This window comes from Prionailurus viverrinus, chromosome A2, assembly GCF_022837055.1.
Source record: "Prionailurus viverrinus isolate Anna chromosome A2, UM_Priviv_1.0, whole genome shotgun sequence".
NCBI lineage: Eukaryota > Metazoa > Chordata > Mammalia > Carnivora > Felidae > Prionailurus > Prionailurus viverrinus.
In genome coordinates this window covers 144,812,088-144,825,574 of record NC_062562.1, presented here as the reverse complement: position 1 = coordinate 144,825,574, position 13,487 = coordinate 144,812,088, and the positions used below count along the sequence as shown (strand labels likewise).

Below are 13,487 nucleotides of genomic sequence, written 5' to 3'. Positions count from 1 at the left end.
CTCTCTGGCCTTCTACACCATAAGCAGGTGCAGATATGCTGCTTCCATAGCCACTTCTGCTAAGCACACAGCTTCAAGAACCATGGCAGACTCACTCTGCTGTCCTGAAAGCAATCCATGTGCTCCTGCTTGGAAAGACACACAAATACAAGTTAGATGGGAAAATTAGGGTGAAAAGACATAGAAAAGGGCTCTATCCTCAAAACAGAAAGTAAATCAGGTGCATAAAACCAGAGAAAACAGCCATCTCTAATAGCTGCTAAGTGTGGTGACCAAATTCTATACTAAGTACCCCAAGACTTCTCTCAACCTCATCCATTTAACATGTGCTGAAAATAATCTGCTGAGATAACAGAAAGTCTAGCATATCATTCAAAGAAATCCAGAGTTAGAATCTTTCAGGACTTTGAGAAAACAGTATCTGATTTAACAAAGACATTTACTTTTCCAGGTTATATTTTGTCTGCCCACACACTTGCCAGTCTCATCCCAACTCAAGAAATATAAATCCACCTTCAGTTTTTCCATCATCCTCACTGCCTTTTCAGTAACAGAACAGCTCCAAAATGCTTGTGTCAACTTACTGCCCACTTCCTCCTTAAACACATTCCAGAACCAACTCTGTTTCTGTCCCCTTGCTCCCACTCTCAGAGCAGACAGAGCCTCTACCTTCGCCATCGTTTTTAAAAACCGGTCAAATGCAAAGATTTTTTTTTACAACTTGATTCCCAAGTTCATTCTTCTTTTTTTTTTTTTTCCAAGTTCATTCTTCTTTAACCTTAAAAAAGTAACAAAGGACTTACTAGAAACTTGCACCTTCCGTGGCCCTATAATCCGAGTTTTGCCCCCTCAAACAGAGGAAGGACTTTTCCTCTTCACTGCAGCAAAGCTCATCCCTAGACCATTTCAGACCTGCAACTCGGCCTTAGTCCAGACACATGTGGAGGGCTCACCCTGAAAAGCACACCCCTGGTTAGTCAGTGTTCCGGTTTCTACCCTTCTCCCAGTGGCAGTAACTACTATTTTCCAATTCTTCAAACTACTATTTCCTTCTCGCTTTCCTGTCACAGAGCTCCATCTTCCTTTCTGGACTTCTTACAAAGCAGTTCCTAGTACCACTGGAAATGATGACTCTCCAGGAAAATAAAACTTTGCTTAGCAGAAGAGCTTCACACAGAGCAATTTTCCAGTGGTCGATTTTTCATTCCAGAGAAGGCTTTACACCTGGCATAAATCGGCCAGTCACTCTGCAGTTCATCCAGCTTCCCTCCCCTAATCCCTACTTCAACTCACCCACCCATCCCTGCAGTTTGGTCACAGACAAAAAAAACAAAAAAACAAAAAAACGAAAAAAAACCCAGCAGTATAGACTATTCAATGGCTGAATTTTAAAAGCTTCCTCCCAAATAACTAAATAAATAAATAAAAATAAAAGCTTCCTCCCAGATTCAAATGTGTCTTCCACATGACTCTCCTAAGCACATAATGAAGCCTCTGACCACAATAACAGCTCGAGGATAAGGCAAGGAGTAACATCTAATCTTTCCTTAACTTGATTACAGTCAGCTTCACTTTCCTGCAATTTTGTGGTCATACATCACTGGCCCCACCCTCCACATTATAAAGTCTTGCCCTGGAGGCAGAAGCAGCATAGCATGTCAAACAGTACATGCTTTGGTAGACAGGCCTGGGTTCAAGTCTCATCTCTGCCTCTTATTACCAATAAAAAGTGCCTGTCCTTGTGTGAACTAGTCTTTCTAAACCTCAGATTACACATCTGTAAAATGCAGCCAAAAATGCGATCTACTTGTTAGGTGTTACAAATGCAATAATATAAACAAGACACTCAACACAAGACGTGACCCTTAATAAACAAGTGATGTTGATATTCAGTATCCATGGGGGTAATCTGTCAGGCATGGTCACCTCATAGAATCCAGATACCCTGAAAGCCTGTAGCATTGGTAGAAACAAAAACGTGTTCAGCCTCATTCCCACGCCACAAATGAGAGAGACCTTTAAGAAAAGTTCAAGCCTTAGCAAAGGAAAACACTCAGATCCACTCAATGCTGCCAATCGCACCACCAGACAGCCAAGCAATGCTGTGTCCTTATGGTGAAGGGAAAGACCAGTGCAAATGAAAAAGCTAATTTAAAAGGATCTACTCATGGGTCAGATCAATATTTCAAAGAAGGGAAAATATGTGAACCTTGGAAATTCCCTTCTCAATCAGTTTCTAATAAATTCTGACTCTCCAATTATGTATAAAGGGGGAAACAATACTGAAAACCTTGGAAATTTCAACTGGTGGCAGAACATCACCCAAGAAATGAACACATGAGAATCAGGCTGGGAAGAAAAACCTCAAAATCTAATTTTTACACACACACACACGCAAGCTAAAGAACATTTTAACCCTGACAATGAGCCAAGAAAACAAAATGTTTTTTAAACTTCCTGCAACTACAAAAAACTGTGGAGCTTTGGGAGAAAATGTCACAAAGAATATCTGTTGTTCCAGAAGGAAGTCAGTATTGAAGTCTGAAATGAAATCTATTAGTCTGTGGTCATCACAAATGGAAAATCTGTTAACCAAGAAATGTCAAGTTCCTGGATTTGGGAGCATTTGGGAGAGAAAAGAGGAGACAAGTGATAATAAGAATTTATACTACAAAATTATCATGGAGTTGGCGGTAAATTTTTAAGAATGAGCCTTGCAGGGTTTTAAATTCAAAATTCAAGAATTGAGAGAGTGAGGGTATATAAAAATAAGGCAGAATCAAGTGTTACCGCGGTGGACTGGGAATCCGAACACTTGGGGCTCTAGTCCTGGCCCTAATCCAAGCCACCACCATGCGATGACCTTAGGCAAGTCACTGCCCTCTTCAAACCAGTCTCCTTAGGCGTAAGAGGTGGAGGAACAATAATGATCTCTAAGATTTCTACTGGCCTAACATTTAAGGGTCAAAAGGAGAGGGAACACAAATACTAAAAGCTCTTGGGATTGCACACTTGACACCAGAGGTGGAGAGAAAAAGACGGAATATGAGGGCCAAAGAGCCAGAAAACTTGGGAGTTAAGTGAGCGTCGGTGGAAACTGAAAATCTTCAAGATGGCCAAGTGCTTAGTTTCAGAGAAGAGAGGATGTTAGGATCTCGAAAAGCTGCAAACTGCTCAGCAGATGTCAAAACAAACAGAAGAACGGGGGGATGGGAGGGCAGATATCAATTTATTATCTCCGTTAATCAATTAAGTAATCGATCTGTCCTAGTAAACAGCAGATCTGAGTGCCGCGACCACGGAAATCACTGTGACCCCTGATGCCAGGGTGTCCGGAAGCAAAGTACCAAGGGGAGACCGTGTCGGGTTCCGTCTAGGAAGGGAATTCCGAGAATGGGTGAAAAGTGAGAAAAGGGGTAGAGGAAGGGATCTAGGAGACAACGCAGACTGGCGGAAGGGGAAGAAGAGCCAGCGCCAAAACCCGCCCGGAGGCGGGCGGTGGGGTCAGTGTCCGGGTCCCCGCTCTCACCATCTTGACGATGCCCCGCTGCACGGTGGGGACCGCGGGTCCCCCGGAGGTGCCGCCGCTCTGCGCGGAGGAGGCCATGTGTAGAGATAGAAAGGCAGCAAGTAAGGCGGTGGGCCGGCTTGGAGGTGTCAATGTGGGTGTCGGTGTTGGTGGGAGGCCGCCGCGGCAGGGAGCTGGCAGGCGACGGGTTTCGGGCAATGGACGGCACGGACGCGGCAGGCGCTCACAAGAGCAGCAGCGGGACTGAGAGCGAAAGAGGGGACGCGTTCTCCGCCGCCGCCACACGTTCTACTCGCCGCGCAAGCGTGCCAGAGCGCCACCGCCCTCCAGCCAATTAGCACCCAGGGCCTGCCGGACCTCAAGCCAATAGGCACCCTGCTCTCGGAGCCCCGCCCCTTAGTCCCAAAACGGGTGGCAAGCTCCAGGAAGCGCTGAAAGAGCTGATTTGCGGTGACGGGTTATGTATGAGGCGGGACTTCCGGGGCAGCCGTAGTAGGTAGTGTCGGGAGGTGTAGTGGGAAGGAAAGGACACGTCAGCATCTGGCCGCGGGGCGCGGGGGGCCATGGGAGCCCCGGGGGCGGGGACAGCCTCTCCTTCCAGTCTAGTCCCGCCCATTGCGCCCCGCCCCGCGGGCCAGCGGGGAGCCCACGTGTACTGCTGAGTTCCAGGAGGGCGCACCCGGATTGGGGAGCGCGGTTTGGGGAATCCGGAGCCAAGGAGGCGAGGACCTGAACAATCTCCGTACAGGCTGCACACCTAATTCCGACATTTTACGTCAGCTAAAAGTGTGGGGAGGACTTGGAAAAGTCTGAGCATCGTTAAATCTGCGGATGCTGGCGTTGACGGAACGCGGCCAGGCACCCTTCCTGTAGTTGGGAGTGTATCTCTCGTGTTTGTGTAGCCGGTGTCTGGCACTTGTAAGGCTCTCGATTAATGTTGGGGGGGGGGGAGGTTGGGTAAATCTCTCTTAGGGGGTGATGTGCCCTGTGCACGGGAGAGAATGGCCCTCGTTTTCGGGCTCTTCTCAGCTTCGCCAATGAAGGTTAGGGAAAGCCATGGTACAAGCTCTCCCTGGGCCTAGAGGAGGCAGTCCCTTGATCGCTTGTGAAGAGCCATGCCGGTTCCAACCACCTGATCCCATCCCTTAACCTGGCCCTAGTCTCTTCTGAATAAAGAGATTGGGGGAGAGGCGTGCGGAGCAAGTGAATGTTTAAAGGCAACTAATAATCCGTCAAGTGCTCACTATGTGGAGCCAAGGACCTTATGCCGTTTAATCTTAATCTTCAAACCTGGCTCCACGTTGAGGATACCACTTCACCTGTAGCTCTTTTGAGAAGAGGTTGTCTATACTTCCACACTTCACATATCCCAGTGAAGTTTTGGGGCCACCAATCTTCCTAGATCCTTAGTGCTGCCCTTTCCATACCATTAACTTGCTACCCTCTCCAGAAAAACAACAACTTTGTGAAGGCTCATTCCACCAGATTTATACCACTCTTATCTCATTAAGGTTCTTGTCTTCTCTGCCTTAACTCCCACCTTGTCATTCGTTGAAATCAACACCTGGTGCACACTTCTCCACCCGGTGATCCTGAATGATTTCAACATTTATGAGCCTGACTTGTCCAATACCCTGGCCTCTCAGCTCCTTTACCTCATCTTCAGTGAACTTCACCTCTGTGCACCCCGTTTAGCCACCCTGTTCAGTACAGATAAAGTATGGCAATTGTTCCATAGCTGAAATTGTGAACTCCAGATACCCCATTCTCTGATCATAATTGCTGCCCTTTCTACTTTCTCACTTAGTTACTTCTCTTACACCTTGTCTTATCTATTGCTGCATAACAATTTACCCCAAAACTTAGGTATTAAACAATGATCATTTATAATCTCTGCGTGGCTTAGCTGAATACCTTTGCCTCGAGGTCTTTCACAAGGCGGTAATCAAGGTGTCATTGGGAGTTGGGTTCTCATGCAGGTCTATTAGCTGACAGAGGCTCTACTTCCAAATTCATTCACATAGTCATTGGCAGGATTCAGTTCCTCAAGAGCATTGGACTGAGGGCCTCAGTTCCTTGTTAGTGGACCTCTCCATAGGGCAGCTCACCTGGTAGCTGGTTTCTATCAGAGCAGGCAAGTGACAGAGCAAGAAAGACAAGCAAGCCAGAGTCTTTTTGAACCTAATCTCAGAAGTAACATCCCATTGCTTTTGCTGCTTTTGCCGTATGCTGTTCCTTAGAAAAGTCATTTGGTTCACACTACTTTCAAGGGGAGAGGATTATCCAGGCGCATAAATACTAGGAGGCAGGATCACTGGGGATCATCTTAGAGGCTGCCGATCACACACTGTTATTTAATTTTACATAGAATTCAAAGTCCCTGAACCTCTCTATCTTTGTAATCTGTTCCCTTTTGCTTTCTCCTGAATCCTTGGTTAGACTCTTGTCATTTTGCTCTCTCTTCTCAGTGTCCTCATCTCTAATTCCCATTGTCTTCCATCCGACCTACCTGTCAAAACTCCAATTCTAGATCCTTCTGCCTTCTCCAAACCTACCACTTAGCTACAGAAAACACACAAATGCGCACATTGGTGCCACAGTGAATTCATGGGCCCTCCCACATTGCCTGGAGTTCTTCTGTTTCCTCAGTCACTTTGGTCGCTAGGTCTGGTTGCTGTTGTTGTTTAGTTTATTTTTTGAGAGCAGTTTTAGGTTTAAAGCAGTAGTAAGGGAAAGGTAGAGATTTCCCATATGCTCCCAGACCATACACATGCATAGCCTCTGCCATTATCAATACCCCTCACCGGACTGGTGCACTTTCTACAGTTGATGAACCTATGCTGACACATAACAATCACCCAGAGGACATAATTTACATTAGGGTTCACTCTTGATGTACATTCTGTGGGTTTGGACAAATGTATAATGACATATGGACTTTTATGATGTCATGCAGAGTAGTGTCACTGCCCTAAAAATCAGTGAGTCTGGAGGGAGAGGGAGGTTGCAAATATATATATATTAAAAAATAAAATAAGGGGCACCTGGGTGGCTCAGTCAGTTAAGCGGCCGACTCTCGATTTTGGCTCAGGTCATGATCTCACAGTTCATGAGATTGAGCCCCACGTCGAGCTCTGTGCTGACAGTGCAGAGCCTGCTTGGGATTCTCTCTGAAAGTAAATAAATGACCTTAAAAATAAAATAAATATCAGTGAGTCTGTTTTAAACCTTCTCTATTTCCCTCTTAACTCCAACTCCACTGGCTCCCACCCTCTCAGATAGTGATAGGCCTTCTACTTGAGAGAGAATAAAAGCCATCAAGAACTGCCTCCATTTCCCACACCAAATCTGGAACCTTACCTTTTTTCTCATCCCTCTCCTTCTTCCTCATTACAAAGCAAAACTTCCCCCTACTTCTTAGGCTAACCCCTCTATCTATGTTCTGGATCCACCCCCCCTCCACCTTGTCAAGAACTCTCTTAATAGATAATTCTCTCTCCTGTTTTTACACCTTCTCAGTTTATCTGGATTCTTCTTATTAGCATTTAAATATTCTCCCAATTTCTTGCATAGTGAAAATAATTAAATAAATCTTCCCTTTCTCCACATCCCTCTTTCGATAGCTCTTCTCCTCCCTTCACAGACAAACCCCCTCTGTGAAATTCTTTGTTGCTTTCTATATCTTCACCCTGCATTCAATTGTCAGAACACTGCACTCTATTGCTCTTATCAATTTACTGAAACTGTTCTCTCCAAGGTCAATACTGACCTCCTCCTTCTCACACCTCACACCTCCTCCATAACATTTGACACTATTTGCTCCTCAAAATGCCTTTTTCCTTCCCACATTCCTTGTATTCCTCCCATCTATCTAGCTGCTCCTCCTCATCACCATTGGGAATGATTTCTTTTGCTTCTACTTGATATTGATGTTCCTCTGGGTTCTTCTCAAAGCGTCTTCCTTTCTAATTTGAAACATTCTTGGGGCACCTGGGTGGCTTAGTTGGTTGAGCATCCAACTTCAGCTCAGGCCGTGACCTCATGGTTCGTGAGTTCAAGCCCTGCGTCAGGCTCTGGGCAGACAGCTCTGGGCAGATTTATGTCTCCCTCTCCATCTGCCCCTCCCCCATTCATTCTCTCTCTCTCTCTCTCTCTCTCTCTCTCTCTCTCTCTCTTTCAAAAATAAACAATCATTGAAACATTCTTCCTAAGACATCTTAGCCACTCCCCTGGCTGCATGCTAAGGATTCCTAAATATAGGTATATAGCTCCTGTCTAAATCTCTTTCTTCAGCTGCAGATCCTATGTTCAATAATAATAACCTAGCCCCTTGGGAATTCAAATTCAACATGTCTCACAAGAAACTCATTATCTTTCCTCTCAAACCTGCTCTTCCCTAGTACGTGTCACAGCCCCAATAATGACACCAGAAGTTACCCAGTTGCAAACCAGAAATCTGGAGATCATCAGTGACACCTCCCCTTTTTCATTCCTCACTTCCTAGTCAACATCTGAAATGTTGGATCCACAGCGGCACAGTCAAGCACACAGGCCCCAGAACCCGACCACCTGGGTTCACATCCCAACGTTGTATAACCTTGAGTAAGTTATATGTATCTCTGTTCGATGGCTGTCTCCTCTGTCAAATAAAGATGATAATAGGACCTTCCTCCTAGGGTTGTTCTGGTCTTGAAGATTATATGAGTTAGTAAATGTTAAATACATAGAACACTGTCTGGATCATCTCTGGGTTAAACTTTTATGATGATTATTTAATATATCCTATTGCTTAAACTTGGCTTATTTTTACCTGAACTACTACTGCACCAGGCTGATACTAGAGATCCCCGATGCCAGTCTTCCCTACCTATACCCCATCCATTCTTGCTATGGTAGTCAAAGTGGCATTTCTAAAATGCAGATCTGCTCATTTCTCTTCTCCTTGATTCTCTCATGTGATTTATTCACCCCAGATCTCCTGTCACAGCTCTACCCTTCAAACAGCTAACAGACCAAGTGAACTTGGTTTTGGTCTTTCAAGGAAACACTTGTCTCCAGGCCTTTGCACATACTTTTGTGTCTGCCTGGATCTCTCTTTCCACCCCTTTGTCCTCCTCTCCACCCTTCTCACTCCACGTGACTACCACCTCCATATCCTTCAGCTTCCTACTTGGAAACCATTCTCCCCTTTCTCCCCTGAAAGGCATTGAGAAGATGACAGGTTTAGTTCTCTTGCCTCCTATTTTTGGTTTATCAAAGCATTTATCAGATTGGAACATAATTGTCTCTTTGCCCTCTAAAATGTCATCAGACTCAGTCTGATTTATTGACAGTGGAATCCCCAGCCCAATGTCTGGGAATTCAACATAGCTGGTCGGCCAATATTTGTTAATAAATGAATGAGACCAAAGTATTATCATGTTCATTTTACCTATAAGGAGCTAGAGCCTCATGGAGGATGTTTGTTGAAGGTCACAGAGCAAGTAAGTGGCAGAGAAGGGATTTGACACCAGTTCTTGTGACTCTAAAGCTCATGCTCACTTTGCCTTTACAGGAAGGAAAGAGACTTTGATCTTCCTTAGAAGTAGATTCTGGTCGCTTCTGTGCCTGGGCAGCATTAGACCAGAGGCAGTGGGTGAACGCAGTACCGAGCAGGTGTAGAGGTAAGAAATCCTCACCTTCTCTCAAGAAAGTTGATAGAGCAGCATTTGCTGTTTTAGAAACATGGTAGAGATTGAATCTCTGGTTTCCCCTAGTGTAATATAGTGAGGCTCCTGGTCCTAACGGTGCACCCCAACCCCTTGCTTGGAACTAAGCCTGGGGCACCTGAGCCACCTCTCTCAGTCATGTAGCAGCTCCTTGAAAAAGGATCAAAAGTCAGATGCAAGCAGATGGGGTAAAAGGCCAGAGTACAAACTTCCTTCCGTCTAAAAGCCCCCATTTCCACCTCCCTGCAGAAACACCTGCTGTAAGATGTCTCTGGGTGGCCCTGGCCCCAGACAGGGGTCAGGCATTTTATATCATGGCTGCTCTGAATGTATTTTATTTTTTAAAGGATCTAGCATGTTTGTGAATTTTGTGTATACTGGCAAGATTTTGAAAAGGAATTTAATTTTGTAATGTTTACCAATGATTTATTTACAAGCTATTTATTCAAATAAGTGGAGCCACTTGCGAAAAAGAGAGAAAGAGACTTTGAAATCCTTAAAGGTAACTCCTGTGTGGTGCACGCGGCGCGCACACACACACACACACACACACACACACACAGAGTCTAGAGACAGACAAGACTCATTTAAACAACCAAACAAAACACCCTGCTTCCTGTATTCCTTCGAGAGCAAATTTAGGAAATATATCCTGGTAGTAATATTAGCCAAAATATATTAAGCACTAAACATAAGCACCAGACTTTATACTAGGGGAGGGGAAATAAATAAATAAATAAATAACAACAGACTTTGTGCTAAATGTTTTTATCTAGGGCACCTAGTTGGCTCAGTCGGTTAAACACCCAACTTCGGCTCAGGTCATGATCTCTCAGTTCGTGGGTCCAAGCCCCGCATCAGGCTCTGTGCTGACAGATCAGAGCCTAGAGCCTGCATTGGACTCTGTGTCTCTCTCTCTGCCCCCACCCCTTCCTCTGTTTCTCTCTGTCTCTCAAAAATAAATAAACATTGAAAAATTTTTAAAAATAAATAAATGCTTTTATCTGCCTCACATGTTTTAATCTGTAGACCAGCCCTTTGAAATGGATATGATCAATCTCTTTCTACAAAGGACATAATGCTTAGAAAAGGTAAGCAGCCAACTTTAGGTCAATACCAAATAAGGGATGGATCAAAATTTGAACCCAGAACTTTCTGACCATAGTCTGCTGTTAACTATGTAACCAACCGACTTCTAAGGTGACCAAGCATGCCCTCCTCCTGCACTTGTAGGATCTGGAGGCTGGGCAAAGAAGGAGTTTTCAACTCTCCAGTAACCTTCCTTGAGGGAAACAGGAGAAATCTCAGCACTAGAGTAACCCTGCCTCCATTCTCCCTGATGCACCTCCAACTTCAACCCATCATCCACACTGTTACCTGGTATTCTTTCAAAACGCAAATCCCAGTGGTACTTGGGTGGCTCAGTGTCTTGGTTAAGTGTCCGACTTCAGGTCAGGTCATGATCTCGCAGTTCATGAGTTCAAGCCTCAAGTTTGAGCCCCGTGTTGGGTTCTGTGCTGGCAGCTCAGAGCCTGGAGCCTGCTTCAGATTCTTTGTCTCCCTCCCTCTCTGCCCCTCCCCTGCTCGTGCTCTCTCTCTCTCAAAAATAAACATTAAAAATGAAAAATAAATGAAATAAAATGCAAATCCCAGTGACACAGAAACCCTCCTCAACACTGCAGTGGCTCCCTTTCTGTTTCAGGGTACTTTCAACCCCACAGCATAGCACACGAGGCCCTTACAATCTGGCCCTGATCTGCTTTTCTTCCTTCTCTTCCTTCTCTTCCTTTTCTCTGCCTCTTTGTTTTGTATGTTTATTGTGGAAGGAATTGTGTCTCCCCCAGATTCATACGTTGAAGCCTAAACCCCTGGTGTGACTGAATTTGGAGATAGGGACTTTATGGAAGGAATTAATGTTAAATGAAGTCGGAAGAATAAGGCCCTCATCTCATAGGATTCGTGTCCTTTTAAGAAGAAAAAGAGACTAGAGGCCCCGGGGTAGCCCAGTGGGTTAAGTGTCTGACTTTAGCTCAGGTCATGATCTCATGGTTTGTGAGTTCAAGCCCTGCGTCGGGCTTTGTGCTTGGAGCCCGGAGACTGCTTCAGATTCTGTGTCTCCCCCTCTCTCTCTGCCCCTCCTCCACTCATATGCACGTGCTCTCTCTCTCTCAAAAATAAATAAACGTTAAAAAAAAAAAAAGAGGAAGAAGAGGAAGAGACCAGATCTCTTTCTTTCTCCCTGCAGGCGCACAGAGGAAAGACCATTGGAGGGCACAGTGAGAAGATGGCCGTCTGCAAGCCAGAAGGAGACTTCTCACCAGACAACTCTGACACCTTAATCTTGGACTTCTAGCCTCCAGAGTTATGAGAACACGTTTCTGGTTTTTAAGCCACCCATTTTGTAGTATGTTGTTAGTCCAAACTGACCAGTACAAAGTTTCACTGTATGTTTACTTAAAAGAAAAGCCTCCAAACCCAAGTTGTCCAGATCAGCCCTGATCAGAAGAACTTTCTGTGAAGGTGGAAATATTCTGTATATGCTCTGCCCAACACAGTAGTCACCAGCTACACGTGGCTAATGAGGACTTGAAATTCAGCCAGTGCAGGGGCACCTGGGTGGCTCAGTCAGTTGAGCGTCTGACTTCAGCTCAGGTCATGATCTCACAGTTTGAGCTCAAGCCCCACATCGGGCTGTGTGCTGACAACTCAGAGCCTGGAGCCTGCTTCACATTCTGTGCCTCCCTCTCTCTGCGCCTCCCCCCGCTCACACTCCGTCTCTGTCTCTCTCTCAAAAATAAATAAACATTAAAAAAAAAGAAAGAAAGAAATTCAGTTAATGCAACTGAGCTGAATTTTTATTGTTATTTAGGTTTAATTAATTTAAGTTTAAATAACTCCATGAGGCTAGTGACTAATGTATTATTACACTGCACTAGTGTAGGTGATTGACCTTGAATCTTGATTACACTTGAATATCTGATGCCATAATTTTCTATATAAGTTTTTAAATTAAGTGATTTCTATATTCCTTGTGTAGTCCAAACATGATTAAAATGCTTAAGGCACCCTTAAAAAAAAAACTTAAGAAACAACAAAATAAGTTTATAACATTAAAAGTAGAACTTAAATCCTGTTTGAAAAAAGGAAGAAAGAAATAAAGAAAGAAAAAAAGAAAGAAAGGGAAATTATCCTGTGCTTGAGACTTAGACATTATTTCCCAAACTTTACAAACCTTAGGACAAAATTCCTATCAACTTAAGAAAGATCATGTGTGCTTCCCAATTTGCCCTGTCTATATAGTAAGTCAATGTAAAGGATTTCAAAAGATGTAATACACATTTATGCAACTATATTAATTCTTTGGGCAAAAGTTACAAAATTTCAGTTAGTGCATGAACTTTGTACCCTGTTTTGTTGTCATGTAATGGCAAGACCAACCTTAATTCCATTTTCCCAAATGCCATTAATCAATGCCTCTGGGTTCTCAGCAACCTTAGATAATTGTATATTGATTTTTCTCCTGCTACAGCCATAATTTTAACCACTGTTGAGTTTTGTCACCTTGGACCTCCCTGCCCTACTCAAACCTCTAAGAAAAAAAGCATAAGGAGAGCCCCAGAGGTGCCATCTTTATCACAGAGCAGCTTGCTGCTCTGAATCTGTCTCCTCTCTGCAACCTGAGATGGTCAAGCAGGGATGGAACCTAAGGATTCCTCTTCTCTGTCCTCAAGTCCTGGAGTCTCTGGCTAGCAAACTCAAGAGTTAGGAACATTCGAGCAAGTAATAGCAAACTAGAGGAACCATAGATTAAGCATATACTTTTTTCTTTCACAGATCAAGAGGTTGGAGGTATTTGTTTAGAGGCTCAATCATCCCAGGGTGGTATCTTTGTAATCTTGTTAGCTTTTCCCTTGTGGTTGCAAAATAGCTGCTTCAGGTCCAGACACTGTGAGAAGAAGGCAAGAAAGAGGGAAAAGACCAGTACCAAAAATACCTGCCCATTTTTATCAGGAAAGCAAAAGTCTTCCCAAAGTCTCTGGCCTAGGCTTCACGTTGCTCCAGGGGAGGCTGAGAAGGCCCTTAGATTGACAATGGAGAAGGATTCCAGAATGGATGCTGGGGGCAGGCCCGAGCACTGGACATCTTCTTTGCTTCTGGCCCTGGTCTGCCCTCCCTAGAACTCTGGCTTATTTCTTTTTTTTTTTTTTTTTTTTTTTTTTTTAATTTTTATTAAGAGAGTGAGAGGCGGG

At 44.4% G+C, this 13,487-nt stretch overlaps 1 protein-coding gene and 1 long non-coding RNA gene across 2 annotated transcripts in view; one reads left to right on the top strand and one right to left on the bottom strand.

The window, feature by feature from the left end:
- The window catches only part of SND1 (staphylococcal nuclease and tudor domain containing 1), a 423,778-nt gene extending 419,950 nt beyond the window's left edge, over nt 1–3,828 (bottom strand). Inside the window, exon 1 of the mRNA XM_047848727.1 lies at nt 3,530–3,828. Coding sequence (XP_047704683.1) covers nt 3,530–3,607 — 78 coding nt within the window. The 5' untranslated portion in view covers nt 3,608–3,828. The remainder of the gene's footprint in view (nt 1–3,529) is intronic.
- Nucleotides 3,829–4,144: 316 nt separating this feature from the next.
- On the top strand, nt 4,145–11,935 carry LOC125160680 (uncharacterized). Its single transcript, XR_007150341.1, has 4 exons — nt 4,145–4,447; nt 8,034–8,131; nt 9,084–9,192; nt 11,483–11,935. It is a non-coding gene; the product is annotated as an uncharacterized LOC125160680 (long non-coding RNA).
- The last annotated feature ends 1,552 nt before the right edge of the window (nt 11,936–13,487 follow it).